This window comes from Saimiri boliviensis, chromosome 1, assembly GCF_048565385.1.
Source record: "Saimiri boliviensis isolate mSaiBol1 chromosome 1, mSaiBol1.pri, whole genome shotgun sequence".
Lineage (NCBI taxonomy): Eukaryota > Metazoa > Chordata > Mammalia > Primates > Cebidae > Saimiri > Saimiri boliviensis.
In genome coordinates this window covers 28,383,535-28,398,574 of record NC_133449.1, presented here as the reverse complement: position 1 = coordinate 28,398,574, position 15,040 = coordinate 28,383,535, and the positions used below count along the sequence as shown (strand labels likewise).

At 51.6% G+C, this 15,040-nt stretch overlaps 1 protein-coding gene across 1 annotated transcript in view; it reads right to left on the bottom strand.

The window, feature by feature from the left end:
* Nucleotides 1–461: 461 nt before the first annotated feature.
* Nucleotides 462–15,040, bottom strand: part of PLB1 (phospholipase B1) — a 140,467-nt gene continuing 125,888 nt past the window's right edge. The window contains 6 exon segments of the mRNA XM_074394601.1: nucleotides 462–873; nucleotides 3,046–3,120; nucleotides 11,128–11,223; nucleotides 12,041–12,145; nucleotides 13,481–13,559; nucleotides 14,938–15,029. Of these exon segments, the coding sequence (XP_074250702.1) occupies nucleotides 670–873; nucleotides 3,046–3,120; nucleotides 11,128–11,223; nucleotides 12,041–12,145; nucleotides 13,481–13,559; nucleotides 14,938–15,029 (651 nt within the window). The 3' untranslated portion in view covers nucleotides 462–669.

Here is a 15,040-nt window from a genome sequence, read left to right as displayed (position 1 = left end):
TTCTCTTCCAAGAAACTTTCCCCAAGGAACCCTTCTATTCTTTAAAACAATCAGATACAGTCACCTACTGATGCCCTAGTAGTTACACCTTGTCATATGGCTCCTTGGTTATTGAAGGAATCTGACTTCTCGGCCAGGTGGCGACAGGCACAGCCTAGGAGGCACCGCGGTGCTCTGGACTGTCCTGGGTACTAAAGAGTTGCTTCATAGGTTATGTGTTGGATTGGACTGAATGGTGGTGGCCGGCCAGCTCCAAAATTCTAGCCATGACTTGATGACCAGTGTTTTTCCTGCCTTTGAAATAGCAGGTTTGGTGACTGGAGGATATGCTTGTGGTGCAGGCAGGCAGTCTGGGCTCTGGGCGGCCGTGCTGGGGGCAGGCCACAGAAGGCAGCAGCTCCCACACCTGGGCCGCACGACAGGTGGAAGGTGAGTGCTTCACGCAGGCAAACCCAAGAATACAACAGCTTTGGACTTTATTTAAACGTATCCATTCCAAGAGCATTGTCCTGGAAGAAGCCCAGGCCCTGAGAAGTCGTGACGGTCCCCTGGGCTTCCTATGGCACCAGGTGTTGAAGCATGTCCTGGTGGCCGGGAGTGGCTGGGGCGGAGGGCGGTGAGTGAGGAGAGTAGCCAGGGAGTTTAAGGTGAGGACCCCCTGCCCCCAGCCTAGAGGGCCACAGTGCGCAGGCGCATGGGAGGATCTTCCCTCCGGCCACCTCTCCTGCACCTCCAGACCACTGCCCCGATGACACCGATCACAAGGCCGACTCCTGCTGCCACTGGCACGGCCCAGTAGAGCACCTCAGGGGCTTCTTCAGCCTGGTCTGGGAGCAGCCGGCTATTCTGCAGCGTGTAGAGGTAAGGGCTCTCCTGCGGAGGAGATGGGGGTCAGTGGGAAGGAACCTCCGAGAACCACCCATTGCCAAGACTCGCCTAGTCTCCATCCCTGAGATGCTGTGGTGACCCTGCACGTTTTCACAGCGCATCCCTTTTGCAAAGCTCCCTCATTTACGCTGTGCTCTGTAGCAGGATGGGCCTCTAAAGAGGTCAACGCCCGCCGGGCGCGGTGGCTCAAGCCTGTAATCCCAGCACTTTGGGAGGCCGAGGCGGGTGGATCACGAGGTCGATAGATCGAGACCATCCTGGTCAACACGGTGAAACCCCGTCTCTACTAAAGATACAAAAAATTAGCTGGGCATGGTGGCGCGTGCCTGTAATCCCAGCTACGCAGGAGGCTGAGACAGGAGAATTGCCTGAACCCAGGAGGCGGAGGTTGCGGTGAGCCGAGATCGCGCCATTGCACTCCAGCCTGGGTAACAAGAGCGAAACTCCATCTCAAAAAAAAAAAAAAAAAAAGAGGTCAACGCCCAGCTAGAGCCTTCTTTTGGTTTCTCACCAGCATTTCCTTCGCTGTCAAACCTGATTTTGAAAGATTGGGAACTGATAGGTGATCAGTGGCAGAGGGACCCAGGGAGCCTGTAGAACTCCCACCTCTGTTTCCTCTTGGTCACAACTGTTCCCATTCTCCCATCCCAGGAACACCCAGAAACTGGGGAAGGTCAGCATGGAAAGACACCTGGTTGTGTAGCAGACAAAAGATTCCCAAATGAGAAGGGCTGGGAGGGGAGACATTTGGGCGGCCCGCATGCGTTCCTGCCTTCCTCCCCGCTAGCTCGCCATGATCCTTTCTTTCAGTGAACGTGAACTGATTGCCTGCTGTGTTGAGCCCCCATGCTGGGGGCTGTGATGAGACCTGAGGGTTAAGATATTATATCTTTTCTTGGGGCTCAGGAGGAAGGTGAGACATGCAGAAACAATCACATCATAAATGAGACTGGGTCAGTGTCCTGTGAGAGGTACAAACAGAAAAGGAGACCCACACGGGTGAGTGCCAGGAGATAGGAACGGGAGGTAAGAAGGTGAAACCGTAGCTTAGCAAAGGCAACCTCTGGGCCTGGAGGGAGGCGGATGTTCTCACAGGCAGATGAGGATGAACCTCCAGGAGCACATGGTGAAGGAAAGGCCTGGACACGGGCAGTTGTGGGCTTCCTGGGAGGTGGATCCACCGGCCAGGAGTGCAGCGCGTGCATAATGGAGGGAGGTGACCCTCCCCTCCAGACGCTGGTCAATGGGCAGTAGGGACCAGGCAAAGATTTCAAGCTGCCTTGATGGGACAAGTTATTTTTAGGAAGTTCTATCTGTGTTAGGCAGCAAGTGTAGGGTGGATGGAGAAGAGGGAGAGGAGAGCTGGGGAGACAAGTCACAGGCTTTGTAGGTGGGCCAGGAGAGGGCGGTGGGTGCGGCGAGGGAGGAGGACTATTGCAGGCTCCGGAAACAGACACTGAGTCTTTTTTAGTTTGCCTCTGGATCCCCAGATCCCAGTATACTGCCTGGCATGGGAGAGCTGCTTGATGCACATTCATTCATTCATTCATTCATGAGACAGAGTCTCGATCTGTCACTTAGTCTGGAGTGCAATGGCATAATCCTGGCTCACTGCAACCTCCACCTCCTGGGTTCAAGTGATTCTCCTGTCTCGGCCTCCCAGGTAGTTGGGACTATAGATGTGTGACACCATGCCTGGCTAATTTTTTGGATTTTTAGTAGAGATGGGGTTTCACCATGTTGGCCAGGCTAGTCTCGTACTCCAGATCTGAGATGATCCACCCACCTCAGCCTCCCAAAGTGCTGGGATTACAGGCATGAGCCACTAGGCCCGGCCTTGTTGTACTTTTAAGATAGGATACATCAGAGCTGTCGGAAGTAAAGGGTGACCCGAGACACCCGCCAGTGCTCATCTGCCTCCCTGAGTGACTGTCCTCACTTCGGCTGGAGCTGTTAATGTCCTCTCCCCACGCCCCATGGCTGCCCACATGCTGAGAATTTTCTGTGGCAGTGAGGACAGGTGGGATTTGCAAAGATGGCAGTGAGTGAAGCCACATTTGAGGGAGCCTCCCCAGGAACGCCTCTGTGCTTCCAGGGGACAGGGCAGCCCCACCCCAGGCATCTGTTCCACCTGGGGCAGGCGGGAGATTTACTCACAGGAGAGGGGCACTTGAGTTTGGTTCGGCTGTGGGTGAAGTTGTTGGAGGTCGTCTTGAGGCCCACTGGCTCCAGCTGGAGAGAGAGAAAGGACACCTTGATTCTCTCCAAAGCTGGGAGAGACTTTCCTCTCCGAGGGCGTATCTCACAGCAGAGCCCCTCCCTCGGGAAGTGGTGGGTAGAAACCAGCAAAGTGGCTGGTGTTTGGCCCACAGCAGGGACCCAGCAGCCTGGGGCTGAGCAGGAGCTGACTTGTGATGCACAGAGGGACTAGGCTGAGTCTGTCGGGCAGGACCCTGAGTCTGTGCCCCTGGATTTGCCGGGCACACTAAGGCCCAGGAGAGACCACTGGTCCTGAGTCCACAGCCCGTCTGTGGAAGGGCTGGGACCATCTCTGGTTTCCCTTGCAGGTGGCTGTGATTGCAAGACACCATGTTTTCAATTTTATAAAACGATGGCAGTCCTATTTTCCAACTTCTCAAAGTGCGTGGGGCCAGTTAACTTCAGCAAACGCTGACACCATGACTACCCTTGGCTTGTCAACCTTAGGAAATTAGAGTTTCCCACTTGAGCCACTTTGCATGTTTTCCACATAGATGAAAAGATTTGCTTCAGCTATCTCTGGGTGTAAGTACCTTTGGTCCCAGGACCTCTGAGGATGAGCTGCAAGCTGACGCATGCCCCCACCAGCATCTTTTAGCCAGTAGCCAGGCCCGACATGTGGCCAGCACTGAGAGGAATGGGCCCCTGGCACTGTCACCTAATCAGAGTCTGTCTGGAATGTCTAGCCTCCACTCATTGTGTAATTTGCTTCCCTGCCTGCTCCTGACCACAGGGTATTGCCAGGGAGGGAGGTGAAAGTTCACTATCTGAGCTAATGACCATACCTGGCCCCTGGTCTTACTTTCTGTTGTCCGAATGCCTTTTACACCTGTTCCTTAGTAACACAATTGGAGGAGGGAGGGCAGTGCTGGTCCTGGGAGAGATGCCAGGGTGACTAGACAGGGCGTGACGGGCAGATGGCTGGTCCTGGCTCTGCTGGTAATGAGCTGCGCAGTGCTGGGCAGGCTATTTCCCTGAGGCTAGGACCAGGCATGACATCCTGTCCTAACATCTGACAAATGAGAAGATGGACTGAAAGCATGTGTGAGTGGGGTGGTGTCCGTACATCAGGTAGTATTATTTCCACTTGCTTAAGAGCAGAAGATGATCATGATTGCAAGGGTTTGATGAGTGTTTCCATTTCTCCTTTCTACTGGTTCCTTCCCATCAGTACACAACCTGCTCCGACATCTCCCCTCCTTTGCCTGCCCTCTCTAGATCCCACATTCCCTCCACTGACCTTGGCTGTTACTTCTCATAACTTCCTGAAAGAGCTGTCGATAGGTGCCGGCAGCACTTCCTGATCTCTCATTCTCTCTGCTGCTCACTCCAGGCAGTCTGCAGTCTCCATCGCTGCATGGACGCTCTGGCCAAGGCCACCAAAGATCTCCATATGGGCAGAGCCAAAAGTCTTTTTTTTTTTTTTTTTTGAGATGGAGTCTTGCTCTGTCACCTAGGCTGGAGTGCAATGGTGTGATGGCTTATTGCAACCTCCACCTCCCGGGCTCAAGTGATTCTCCCGTCTCAACCTCTTAAGCAGCTGAGATTACAAGCGCCCGCCACTAAGCTGGCTAATTTTTGTATTTTTCATAGAAATGGGGTTTCCCCATGTTGGCCAGGCTGGTCTCAAACTCCTGACCTCGTGATCCGCCTGCCTCGGCCTCCCATGGTGCTGGGACTACACCTGAGCCACCGCGCCTGGCTCAAAGGTGATTTTTTTTTTTTTGTTTTCATCTTGCTTGGCTTCTCAGGAGCATTCATCAAAGTTGACAGCTGTCTCTTGAAACACTGACTTCTCTTGGCTCTCTGGACACAGCATTGTTTCTTATTTCCCTTCAACCTTCACACTCTCTTCTTCTCACCTCTTACTGGAGTCAAAAGCTGGAATGAATGCCCAGGGCTGGCTAATTAGCCTTTACACTCTTTTTTTTTTTTTTTTTAATAGAGACAGGGTTTCACTATGTTGGTCAGGCTGGTCTTGAACTCCTGACTTCAGGTGATCTGCCCACCTCGGCCTCCCAAGGTGCTGGGATTACAGGTGTGAGCCACCGTGCCCAGCCTTACACTCTTTTCTAACTAATCTTTCTCTAGTTGCTCTCAGTTGATCCTGTAGTTCGTTTGTTTGTTTGTTTTGAGATGGAGTCTTGCTCTGTTACCCAGGCCGGAATGCAATGGTGCGATTTTGGCTTACTGCAACCTCTGCCTCTGGGTTTAAGCAAGTATCCTGCCTCAGCCTCCCTGAGTAGCTGGGATTACAGATGCCCACTGTCACGCTGGCTAGTTTTTGTATTTTTAGTAGAGACAGGATTTCCCCGTTTTGGCCCGCTATGCGGGCACCCAATCTCCAGCCTTGACTTCCTCTCTGAGCTCCAGACTTCTGTATCCTGATAACCTTGTGTGGATGTCTGGAAGGCAGGTCACACCATGTCCAAAATAGAAGTCTTGATTTTTTCCTCCCAAGCTGATTTTTCTCTACCTGCTCAACCATCCACCCAGTTTCTTAGACCCCAAACCAAAGTCATCCTTAGTTCCTCTTCCCCACATCCATCCGCCGGCCCATGACACATCCTAAATCTGACCGCTTCTCTCCTCCTCTGCCGTGACTTGAGTCTCAGCCTCCGTAGTCTCCCACCTGTCACCAGCAGCCTCCTAGAGGTCTCTCCCAGTTCACCGTTGCTTTCTTCCAGTCCAGGGGTGCATGGAGCCAGGGGTAAGCCAGAGCATACCACTCTCTTCTTAGAACTTTGCCCAGCTCTTTGACTTTGTTCACTTCCCTCTGGTCACACTGGCCTTTAAGTTCCTCAGACACTTTAAGCTCCTTCCTGACTCTGGGCCCACGTGGGTCCTATTTCCTCTGCCCGGCAACCTCTTGACATGCAAATCTCCAGTCACTGTCACTTCTTCAGGGAGGCCTCCCTCTCCTCCTCAGCCATTACCCCATGTCACATCACCCTGCCTGACTTTTTCTCAAGCCACAGATGTGCTCAGAATGACCTTGTTGATTATCTGTCTTTTCCCTACTACCCTGAATGCTCCAGGAGAGGAGTCCTCTTTCTCTTTTTCACTGCTGAGTCCTCAGCACCGGGAGCAGCACCTAGCACATAGCAGTGCTCAGTAAATACTCGGGTGGACGGATGGATGAATTAATTGAAGTCACAAAGACCTGAGTGGAGAAGCTTGGTGGGGGAAGGCTTGGAGCTGGTCACAGGGAATGAAACTGTTTTTCCTAGAGCCAACCTTTCCTAAGCCAGGCACTGTGGCTACCAACCATGTAGCAAATGATAGGACTGGGCCGGGGCTACTGGACCTGGGTTGGCCACTGGCCTGTTCCGGAGATTCAGAGGCGGCTTCCTGTAGGAGGTGGCACCTGAGTTGAGTGGTGGGGTGGGCAAGGCGGTGAGAGAGAAGGGCAGTCCAGGAGAAGGAGGTGAGCAAGAGTGAGCAGAGGTGTGGAACGCCACGGGTGGTGCAGGACACTGCCGGGATTACTGGACTGTGACATGCGAGGCAGAGGTTGGTGGGAGCGGTAGCCAGAGAGGTTAGTCAGGGGAGCCAGGCCGACCCCCAGAGGTCTGGAGTGCTACGCTCTGGGACCTGGCCTGCCTCCTTCAGAGGTGGGGAGCTCTGAAAGTTTGAAAGCCGGGGAGGAACTTGGTCAGGTTTTCTTTTACACAGATTACTTGATTCCTCTTGTGGGGACCAGATCTAAGGCAATGGTTCGTATCTGCACATTAAAATAATCTCAGGAGCTTTCACAAAGTACTGAATCCAGCTCCCACTCCAGATGAATTAAGTCAGAATCTCTGGGGACAAGCCCAGTCAGCACTGGTATTGTTTTCAAGTAAACTTTTTTTTTTTTTTTTTTTTTTTTTTAAATTTGAGACAGAGTCTCACTCTTGTCACCCAGGCTGGAGTACAGTGAGGCGATTTCGGCTCACTGCAACCTCTGCTTCCCAGGTTCAGGCGATTCTCCTGCCTCAGCCTCCCAAGTAGCTGGAATGACAGGCATGCACCACCATGCCCAGCTAATTTTGTATTTTTAGCAGAGATGGGGTTTCACCATGTCGGTCAGCCTGGTCTTGAACTCCTGACCTCAGGTGATCCACCTGCCTTGGCCTCCCAAAGTGCTGGGATTACAGGCATGAGCCACAGCACCTGGCCTCAAGGAAACTTTTAATTGAAGCTAACATACATCTAGAAACTAGTACAAATCGTAAGAGAGCAACAGATAAGTTTTGATAAAATGAACATACCAGCATCCAATCAGGCAATAGACTATTATGAGTACTGAGAAGCCCCTTTTCACCTTCTTCCAGGACGATTCATCTCCCAGTGAGATGCTGTCATGCTGACCCTTAACCCCATATGCCAAGCTGCTGGCTTTCGAACTTTATAGATATTATGGTATGCTGTTGAAGTTTGTTCAACTGTCGCTTCTTCAGTGAGGCTGCCCTCTTCCCAGCCATTACTCTGCGTCACTTCACCCTGCTTGATATATATTTTTTAAGCCACAGGTGCAGTCAGACCTGTATGGTATTCCTTAGAATGAATGTGCCACAGTTTATTCATCCATCCTACTCTCAGTGGATATTTGCGGAGTTTCTCGTTTGGGGCTATTTATAAATAGTGCTGCTATGAATATTCTTACGTGTATCTTTTGGTGGACACATATATACCTTTCTTTTGGGGATATACCTAGAAGTGAAATTGTTGGATCACAGGAAATACGTGTGTTCAGCATTATTAAATATACCAGAGTTTTCCAGAGTGGCTGTAGGCACTAACTCCTTTTAAAAGTCCCTGGATGGCCAGGTGCGGTGGCTCACACCTGTAATCCCAGCACTTTGGGAGGCTGAGGAGGGTGGATCACCTGAGGTCAGGAGTTCAAGCCCAGCCTGGCCAACATGACAAAACCCCGTCTCTAATAAAAATACAAAAATTAGCTGGGCGTGCTGGTGGGCAACTGTAATCCCAACTACTTGGGAGGCTGAGGCAAGAGAATTGCTTGAATCTAGGAGACAGAGGTTGCAGTGGGCCAAGATCGCGCCACGGCACTCCAGCCTGGGTAACAGAGTGAGACTCTGCTGCAAAAATAAATAAATACAAATCCCTGGATGATGGTAATATGCAGTTAGGCTGAGAACTGCTATTCTAAGGGCTGTAAGTGTGGAGACAGGGATGTCAGTTAGGAGGCTGGAGCTGTCACCCAGCACCTGGGAAGACACAAACGCTGGCTGAGAGTAGGATTTCCTCAGGAGAGGGAGCAGGCAGCAGTAGAGGACTAAGAGAAACTCTTGATAAGAAGGCGAAAGAAGGCAGAGGAAGAGGAAAACAGTGCTGCTGGTGTTTCTGGTTCTGCCTTTGCAAAGGTCTCTGGAGAAGGATGTGACAGGAGATGAAATAGTTTAAAGTGCTTTTTGTTTCCCTAGTAGGGAACCCTGGGAACATCAGCCAAAGCCTGCAGACACTATGTCATAGGACTCTAATTGTGAGACATGAATTCACCACGTATATATGTGCTTATCACGTTGGGAGCAGCAGGGAGGGTGGTGGTGTGGCCAGGTCACCAGGTCACCTAGTGCCACCAACAGTCTGTGTTATGTTGGGTGAACTGCTTCATGTCTCTATATTTTAGTTACAGAATGTTCTGGCTAGATGACCTCTCAGTCTGTTCCAGCTCTAATGGTCTATGATTTATTTTATGTTACTCTAGGGGTCAAATGCCAGTCAGAAGTAGATCTGAAAAGTTGGCGTGATGCTATAGCTTTGTCTCTAAGATTGGCCTTGGATAAAAACACTGGACTGTGTAATTATTTCCCCAAATTATATAGGCTAGGATAAGAAACGCTTGGATGGCTTTAGTTTTGCTGTGTTTTTGTAGTTTTGAAGGTTGGGGTATGGCTGAGATCATGTGGCTGGGGAACTGCAGACAGTCTTGTTTCGTTTCCACAATAGCTCCAGGGCAGTGTTTACCTTCTGTTTTCATATCTAAACTCCTCCCACGTATCTTTATCAAATAAAGGCCTCTTACCTGGGTGAATGGGAAGAGCTATGGAACTGCTTTGGAAGAGAAGGCCAGAGCTATGTAGATTTTTTTGCTTTTTGCTTTTTGAGATAGGGTCTCCCTCTGTTGCCCAGGCTGGAGTGCAGTGGCAACATCTCGGCTCACTGCTGCCTCGACCTCTCATGCTCAAGTGATCTTCTCACCTCAGCCCTCTGAAAAGCTGGGACTACAGGCATGCACCACCACACCTGGCTAATTTTTTGATTTTTTTTTTGTAGACAGAGTCTCCCCTGTGTTGCCCAGGCTGGCGTCTAATTTCTGGGCTCAAGTGATCCACCTGCCTTGGCCTCCTAAAGTGCTGGGATTACAGGCATGAGCCACCATGCCTGGCCAGAGCTACATTGTTAATTCACACAAAAACCAATGGATTCTTTTTCATGTTCCAGCCATCACTACGACTGTCCAGACCCAGGAGATTCCTGGAGGGTCCCAGCTTTACACAGACCTGGAGTGCCACCCAGGTAGGAAGGCCATACTCTGATGAAAAACCTGGGGAGGAAGGGCCAAGGGCTTAGCTCTCTTTAGCTCTTTTTGGAATCTGTGGATTCCCTTGAGGTCTCAAGGGAAAAGGAACAGGGAATAGGTACCTTTCCTTTGGGAGAATTTTTCCAAAGGAGTAAAGTCACATGATCCAGCCACTGAAGGACAACTAGCCTTCAAAACAAAATCCACAAAAGAAACAGGAATTATACCACATAAACTATGATTTAAAAATGGTAGGGGAAACTCAAAGATATTCTGGTTTGGTTGCAATCCAGAGTCTTGGGCTGAAAGAGTACAATAGACTTTCTTGGAGTGGGCAGATATGTGACGTCCACAGGAGGAAAACCCCAGGACAGTGACAATAGACGTAAGCTGAGTCTGCAATTAACCAGGCCAAGGATAAAGCCAGTTTACATGCTGTTCTGAAAAGGAGAGGTCGCTAGAGAGGAAGAGGTGGTGTGGCTAAGGAGAAAGTCAGTGTTGTGAGTCAGCCGAGTGAGACGCTGAGCATACTGGGTGAGCTGACAGGGGTGGGAATGTTTGCACAGCAGTGGTTGGCAGAGACACCATGGGCCTGAAACTGTGATCAAAGGAGCTGGAATGTAGCCTGTTGAGTTGTCACAGGACAAAGGAGAGAGCACACAGGTTGGGGTGAGGATTGTGTTACCCACGGAGCGTAGAGTAAAAGAAACCATTGGATTGGGAAAGCATTTCATTTGCTCCGTGCAAGAGGACCAGTTGTTGGAGGTGACAGGTCAAGTGCTGTGCAGACACCGTTCTGCTGGTGGTGGCCAGCCACAGAGGGCAGAGTTGATGCACCAGCCAGGTGTCCCTGAGACCCCGGGACTGTACGTTCATTTCCTAAGGTCCTTTCTTCCCGTCAGAAAGGACCGGAATAGGTATCAGTCTGGGGAAACAGGCTGTGTGGATCTCCACTTTTCAATGTTTAAAGAAATGAATTGGGTACGAGTTGAGCCCGGAGTGCTTGGAAGGCTGATGGTGCTAACATTTGCTGGGTGCCAACTATTGATTTTCTGAGCCCTGTGTTGTTTTCACTGTTTTATAGATGTTGACACAGATGGCCAGAGAGATTGTTTGCTCAAGGTCACACAGTAAGAGGTGGAAGTTGGTATTCCATTCCAGCCAATCTATCTGATTACAGAGGGATTTCCTCACAGTACCTGGGCATTGCTGAAGGAACAAAGAATAAAGAGTGTGAGAGAGAGCGAGTGTGTGTGTGTAATTTTCAAAGAGTGTTTGAATAATATAGGGTATTTTCTCTTCGGAAAGAATCAGGACCAATAAGGTGTGCTGCCATTTTGGGCTCTGGGGAGAAAGGAGCCATGTCTCCAGTAGGTTTGCCATTGTGACACACACAGTCAATATGCTTGGATTCCCCCTTGACAAGGCCCATCAGGCCCATGGCTGCTCACCATGTTGTTCCAGAGTGCGATGGCCATCTCGGCATGCCCACGTTCTGAGAAGTGGAAGCAGTCCTCGGAGAGGAAGGTGAGGTCAGCGGCCCCTCTCTGTGACCAAAGGCAAGTAGGTTACCATCCTGGGAAAGGGCTCTACTCCCTGAGCCCTGCTCTCAGCAGGTGCCCCAGGCAGGTCTCCTTTCATCCTTTCAATTCTCCTGCCAACTGGCTCAGATACTGATGGAAAAACCTCCCAGAATTTGGAATTTTCTTTTTTCTTTTTTTTTTTTTTTTGAGATGGAGTCTCGTACTGTTGCTGGAGTGCAGTGGCACGATCTTGGCTCACTGCAAGCTCCGCCTCCCAGGTTCAAGAGATTCTCCTGCCTCAGCCGCCCGAGTAGCTGGGATTACAGGTGCCTGCCACCACACCCAGCTAACTTTTTGTATTTTTAGTGGAGACAGAGTTTCACCATGTTGGCCAGGCTGGTCTCGAACTCCTGACTTTGTGATCTGCCTGCCTCGGCCGCGGCCTCCCAAAGTGTTAGGATTACAGGCGTGAGCCACTGTGCCTGGCCAGAATTTTGTTTGTAAACAGACATGTATTGGAGCGACCCATAGTCTCCCTTTTATTTCGGCACCCCTATCCTAACAGTTGAAAAGAGAAACATTTTATCCCAGTCCAGAAAATATCAGGGCCAGGCCTGGGGAGTTTAGTCACTATTGATTTCCTTTTTCTCTTTCCAAGGACTTCTGAGTTCCAGTCACAGCCCAGCCCCCACAAAAAGGAGGTAATGCAGAAAAAGCGACCCTTAGAGCTCTCTGAGAGAGAGATGGTTTTTTAAAAAAATGCCCGCTTAGAGAAAGAAATACTTCCATTGTCTGTGATAAGGCTCCATACCTGAGCCTCCCTGAAATGCCCACAGCTCACCTCATTCAGTGGAACGAGTGTGTTTTGGAAGAAAGGCTGCACCACAACCGTGAAGTCCTCACGCTGCATGTATTGGTGCCAGTAGGAGAACCTGGAGATGCCATCCTGGGGATGAAGAGAGAAGCTATTCAACCCTCCTGGCAAGGCTGCGCAGACAGGGCCAAGTCCTGCTGCCTTGGATTGGCTGTGACAGGAGTCAACTCACCTTAGACGAAAGTGACTTGAAGGGGCTACTCTAGTGGGCTGGATGCATGCTTTTCTTCTCCAGCCATTCGTGGTTACCTGCACTGCAGGGCCTAATGCTGGTTCTCAGGATCAGAGATGAGTTGAACCCAGCGGCTCTATCTGCACAGCTCCACCCAGTCCCATTCCAAAGCCTCTGCAAGGCTGGGTCTGAGCCACTGACCAGATTGCCTGGGTCAAGGGCCTCCCCTGCTCTCACTGAATGAATAGGTCAATTAGAACATGGGGCTGTGGGTCAGATGGGGAACATGTCAACACCAGCTCCCCAAATGCCCGTGAATTCTGTAGGAGAGTCCACGGTTGTTGGATTTCTTAAGTGCCCAAGCATGGAATGCAAAAGGAACAGACTAGACGTACTTATCTTCAAGGAGTTTATCATCCGTCTGGGAAAATGAGACAAGATGTGAAAACATGAGAACCCTACAGGGCTTTGAGGGCCCATCAAGTACAGACTGATGTGATATAGGAGATGTCTGAGGGCGAAGTTCAGGCAGGGGAAGCTCCTTAGAGGAGGGAAGCAGACTTGGCTTGTGAACAAGGACAGGTCAGTTTGCGGAAAGGCTCAGGTAGTATTTCCAGAGGGGGAGCAACAGAGGCAGAAACATAAGCAGGAGTGGAGGTGGGGGGATGGGGGAGGGGCAGAGAGAGGGCGAGGAGAATTTGGAGTAGTGGTAAGTAGGCCGGGGCTAAGGCCTTTCTTTTTTTGAGATAGGATCTTACTCTGTTGCCTAGGCAGCAGTACAATGGCATGATCATAGCTAACTGCAGCCTCCAACTCCTGGGCCCAAGCTGTCCTCCTACCTCAGCCTCCTGTGTAGCTGAGACACCAGGCATGAGCCACTGCGCCAGGCCTAAGCCTTTTGTTTTGACGAAGGGAGGGGAGGAAGTGAGTAGTAATTATTACACGAGGTTCTGGGCGGGGAATGGTCCCACCACATGAAATCTACTCTGTGAGTCTCTTGCTGCCTACCCGCTGGGAGGAGGGGATTCTCTCAGCCTCCACTTTGGGGTCTCTCACTCCCTTTTCTGGCCATGGTGTTCAATTTGCAGGGATAAGTATTTCAGGGGCCATGATCTGCTGTCAGGGAGTGGCTTGCTCTCGGCCAAATCCTGCTTGACATTCCATTTCCAAATCCTTGCTTGGGGAGCACAGGGGCCCCCCAGCTGGGCCAGTAAGAGAAGGGCCACAGGGCTTACCTGGAGATTCCAGTTCACTTTCTGCAATTCTTGCTTCTCCAGGGAGCTCCGAGAGGGTCTGAGGCAAGTACAGTTGTTCCTGTGAGACAGGGAATCTTGGATTGAGGCTCCCCGGGGCCTGGTGGCTCTGTCCCCCTGGGAGGCTGGCTCTGACACACAGAGCAGCCTGCTACCCCAGGTGCCTGTACTGCCTTGCCTGGGGGCAGGGGGGTGATGCACACCTTTGTCTGACCCTCAGACCCAGGTCACAGAACCCTAACTCAGGAGCCACGAGGTCCAGAGGATGCTTGTTCATGGAGAAAGCGGGCGAGCTGGCCCTGGCGCTGGGGCCTCCTTGTGGACAGAACGCCTATTCCCCTGGCTCCCTCTCTCCTTCTTCCCGAGCCTGTGGTCCCCGGGACCCAGAGCAGGGCTGGGTGGACGGAGACTGGAGTGTTGGAAGCCACCCACGATGGCTCTGTCCCTGGATATGCAATCACTGCTCATGTTCCTGGGGCCTCTCAGCTCTTCCTGCAACTGCTTAGGGCTCCAGTGTGGGAAGTCTATGGGAAAGCTGGGGAGGGCCCACCGGCTCGAAGCCACCCTGACAACATGGAACCCGATACAGGCAGACTCTGGAAGAGCCGTTCCCTGCAAGAGAGCAGGGTTCCTCACAAGAATGGGAAGCAGCTGGTCACTTTGCAGCAAATCCATTTGAGCCGAGGTGTGGGACTCCTCAGCTCCCTGGAGAACCTCCCCTCTCATAGCAACAGGCACTCAAACTTTGGGAGGCCTCTGCCCTCAGAGCATGGCAACTTCCCGCCAGGGTTCCAGAGCTTTAACGACTCCAGCCCGACAGGAGTTCCTGTCTTGCCCATTGGCACCTTGCCTCCAAGCCCAGCGTTAAGGACAGGTCCCATCAAGGATGGAATAAAAGCTACTTCCTAAGACCCTGCTCTCCGTGGGCCAGGTCTCTTCCTTGCTTCCTCCTGACCTCGCATCTTCCTTGCAGGGAAGGTGTCACCCCCCCCCCCCCGCTTTACAGACGAGGAGGACAGAGGCTCATGGAGGTTGTGTGGTTTGTTCAAAGAACCACAGCTCCTAAATGGCAGAGCAGAAGTTGAGGCCGGATGTAGCAGCCTTGAAAGCTCATGGCCCCAGGCTGCCTCTCCACAGCGGGCAACTAGCCAAGGTTGAACTTGGCAATCACTGGCAATGCCAGGGAGCCTTAAGCATCATTTGGTCTGTCTCCTTTTACAGAAGAGCAAACTAGGGTCTAGAGAAATGAAATGAAGCGCCTTGCATGCAGTAGGCATTCGCAGATGGGAGGTACTTCCTGCTGTTCTCCAAGCCCCTGAGCCCTGTCTGTCCTCTGGCAGGCCCGCCTGGCTCGGCCTAAGCTGGTCTTCTTCTTTGGTACCTGTAAGCCCTCCTCACCCCAGGTGCCCTTGCCTTGGGGCAGTGATCAGTCCACTTACTGAGCTGCCAGCATGGCACATCTCCCGCCCTGGCTCTGGTGCAGGCTGGCCAGCTCCATGACCTCCACCACGTTGACAAAAGCCCTTGGGAGCTGCCGGGAGT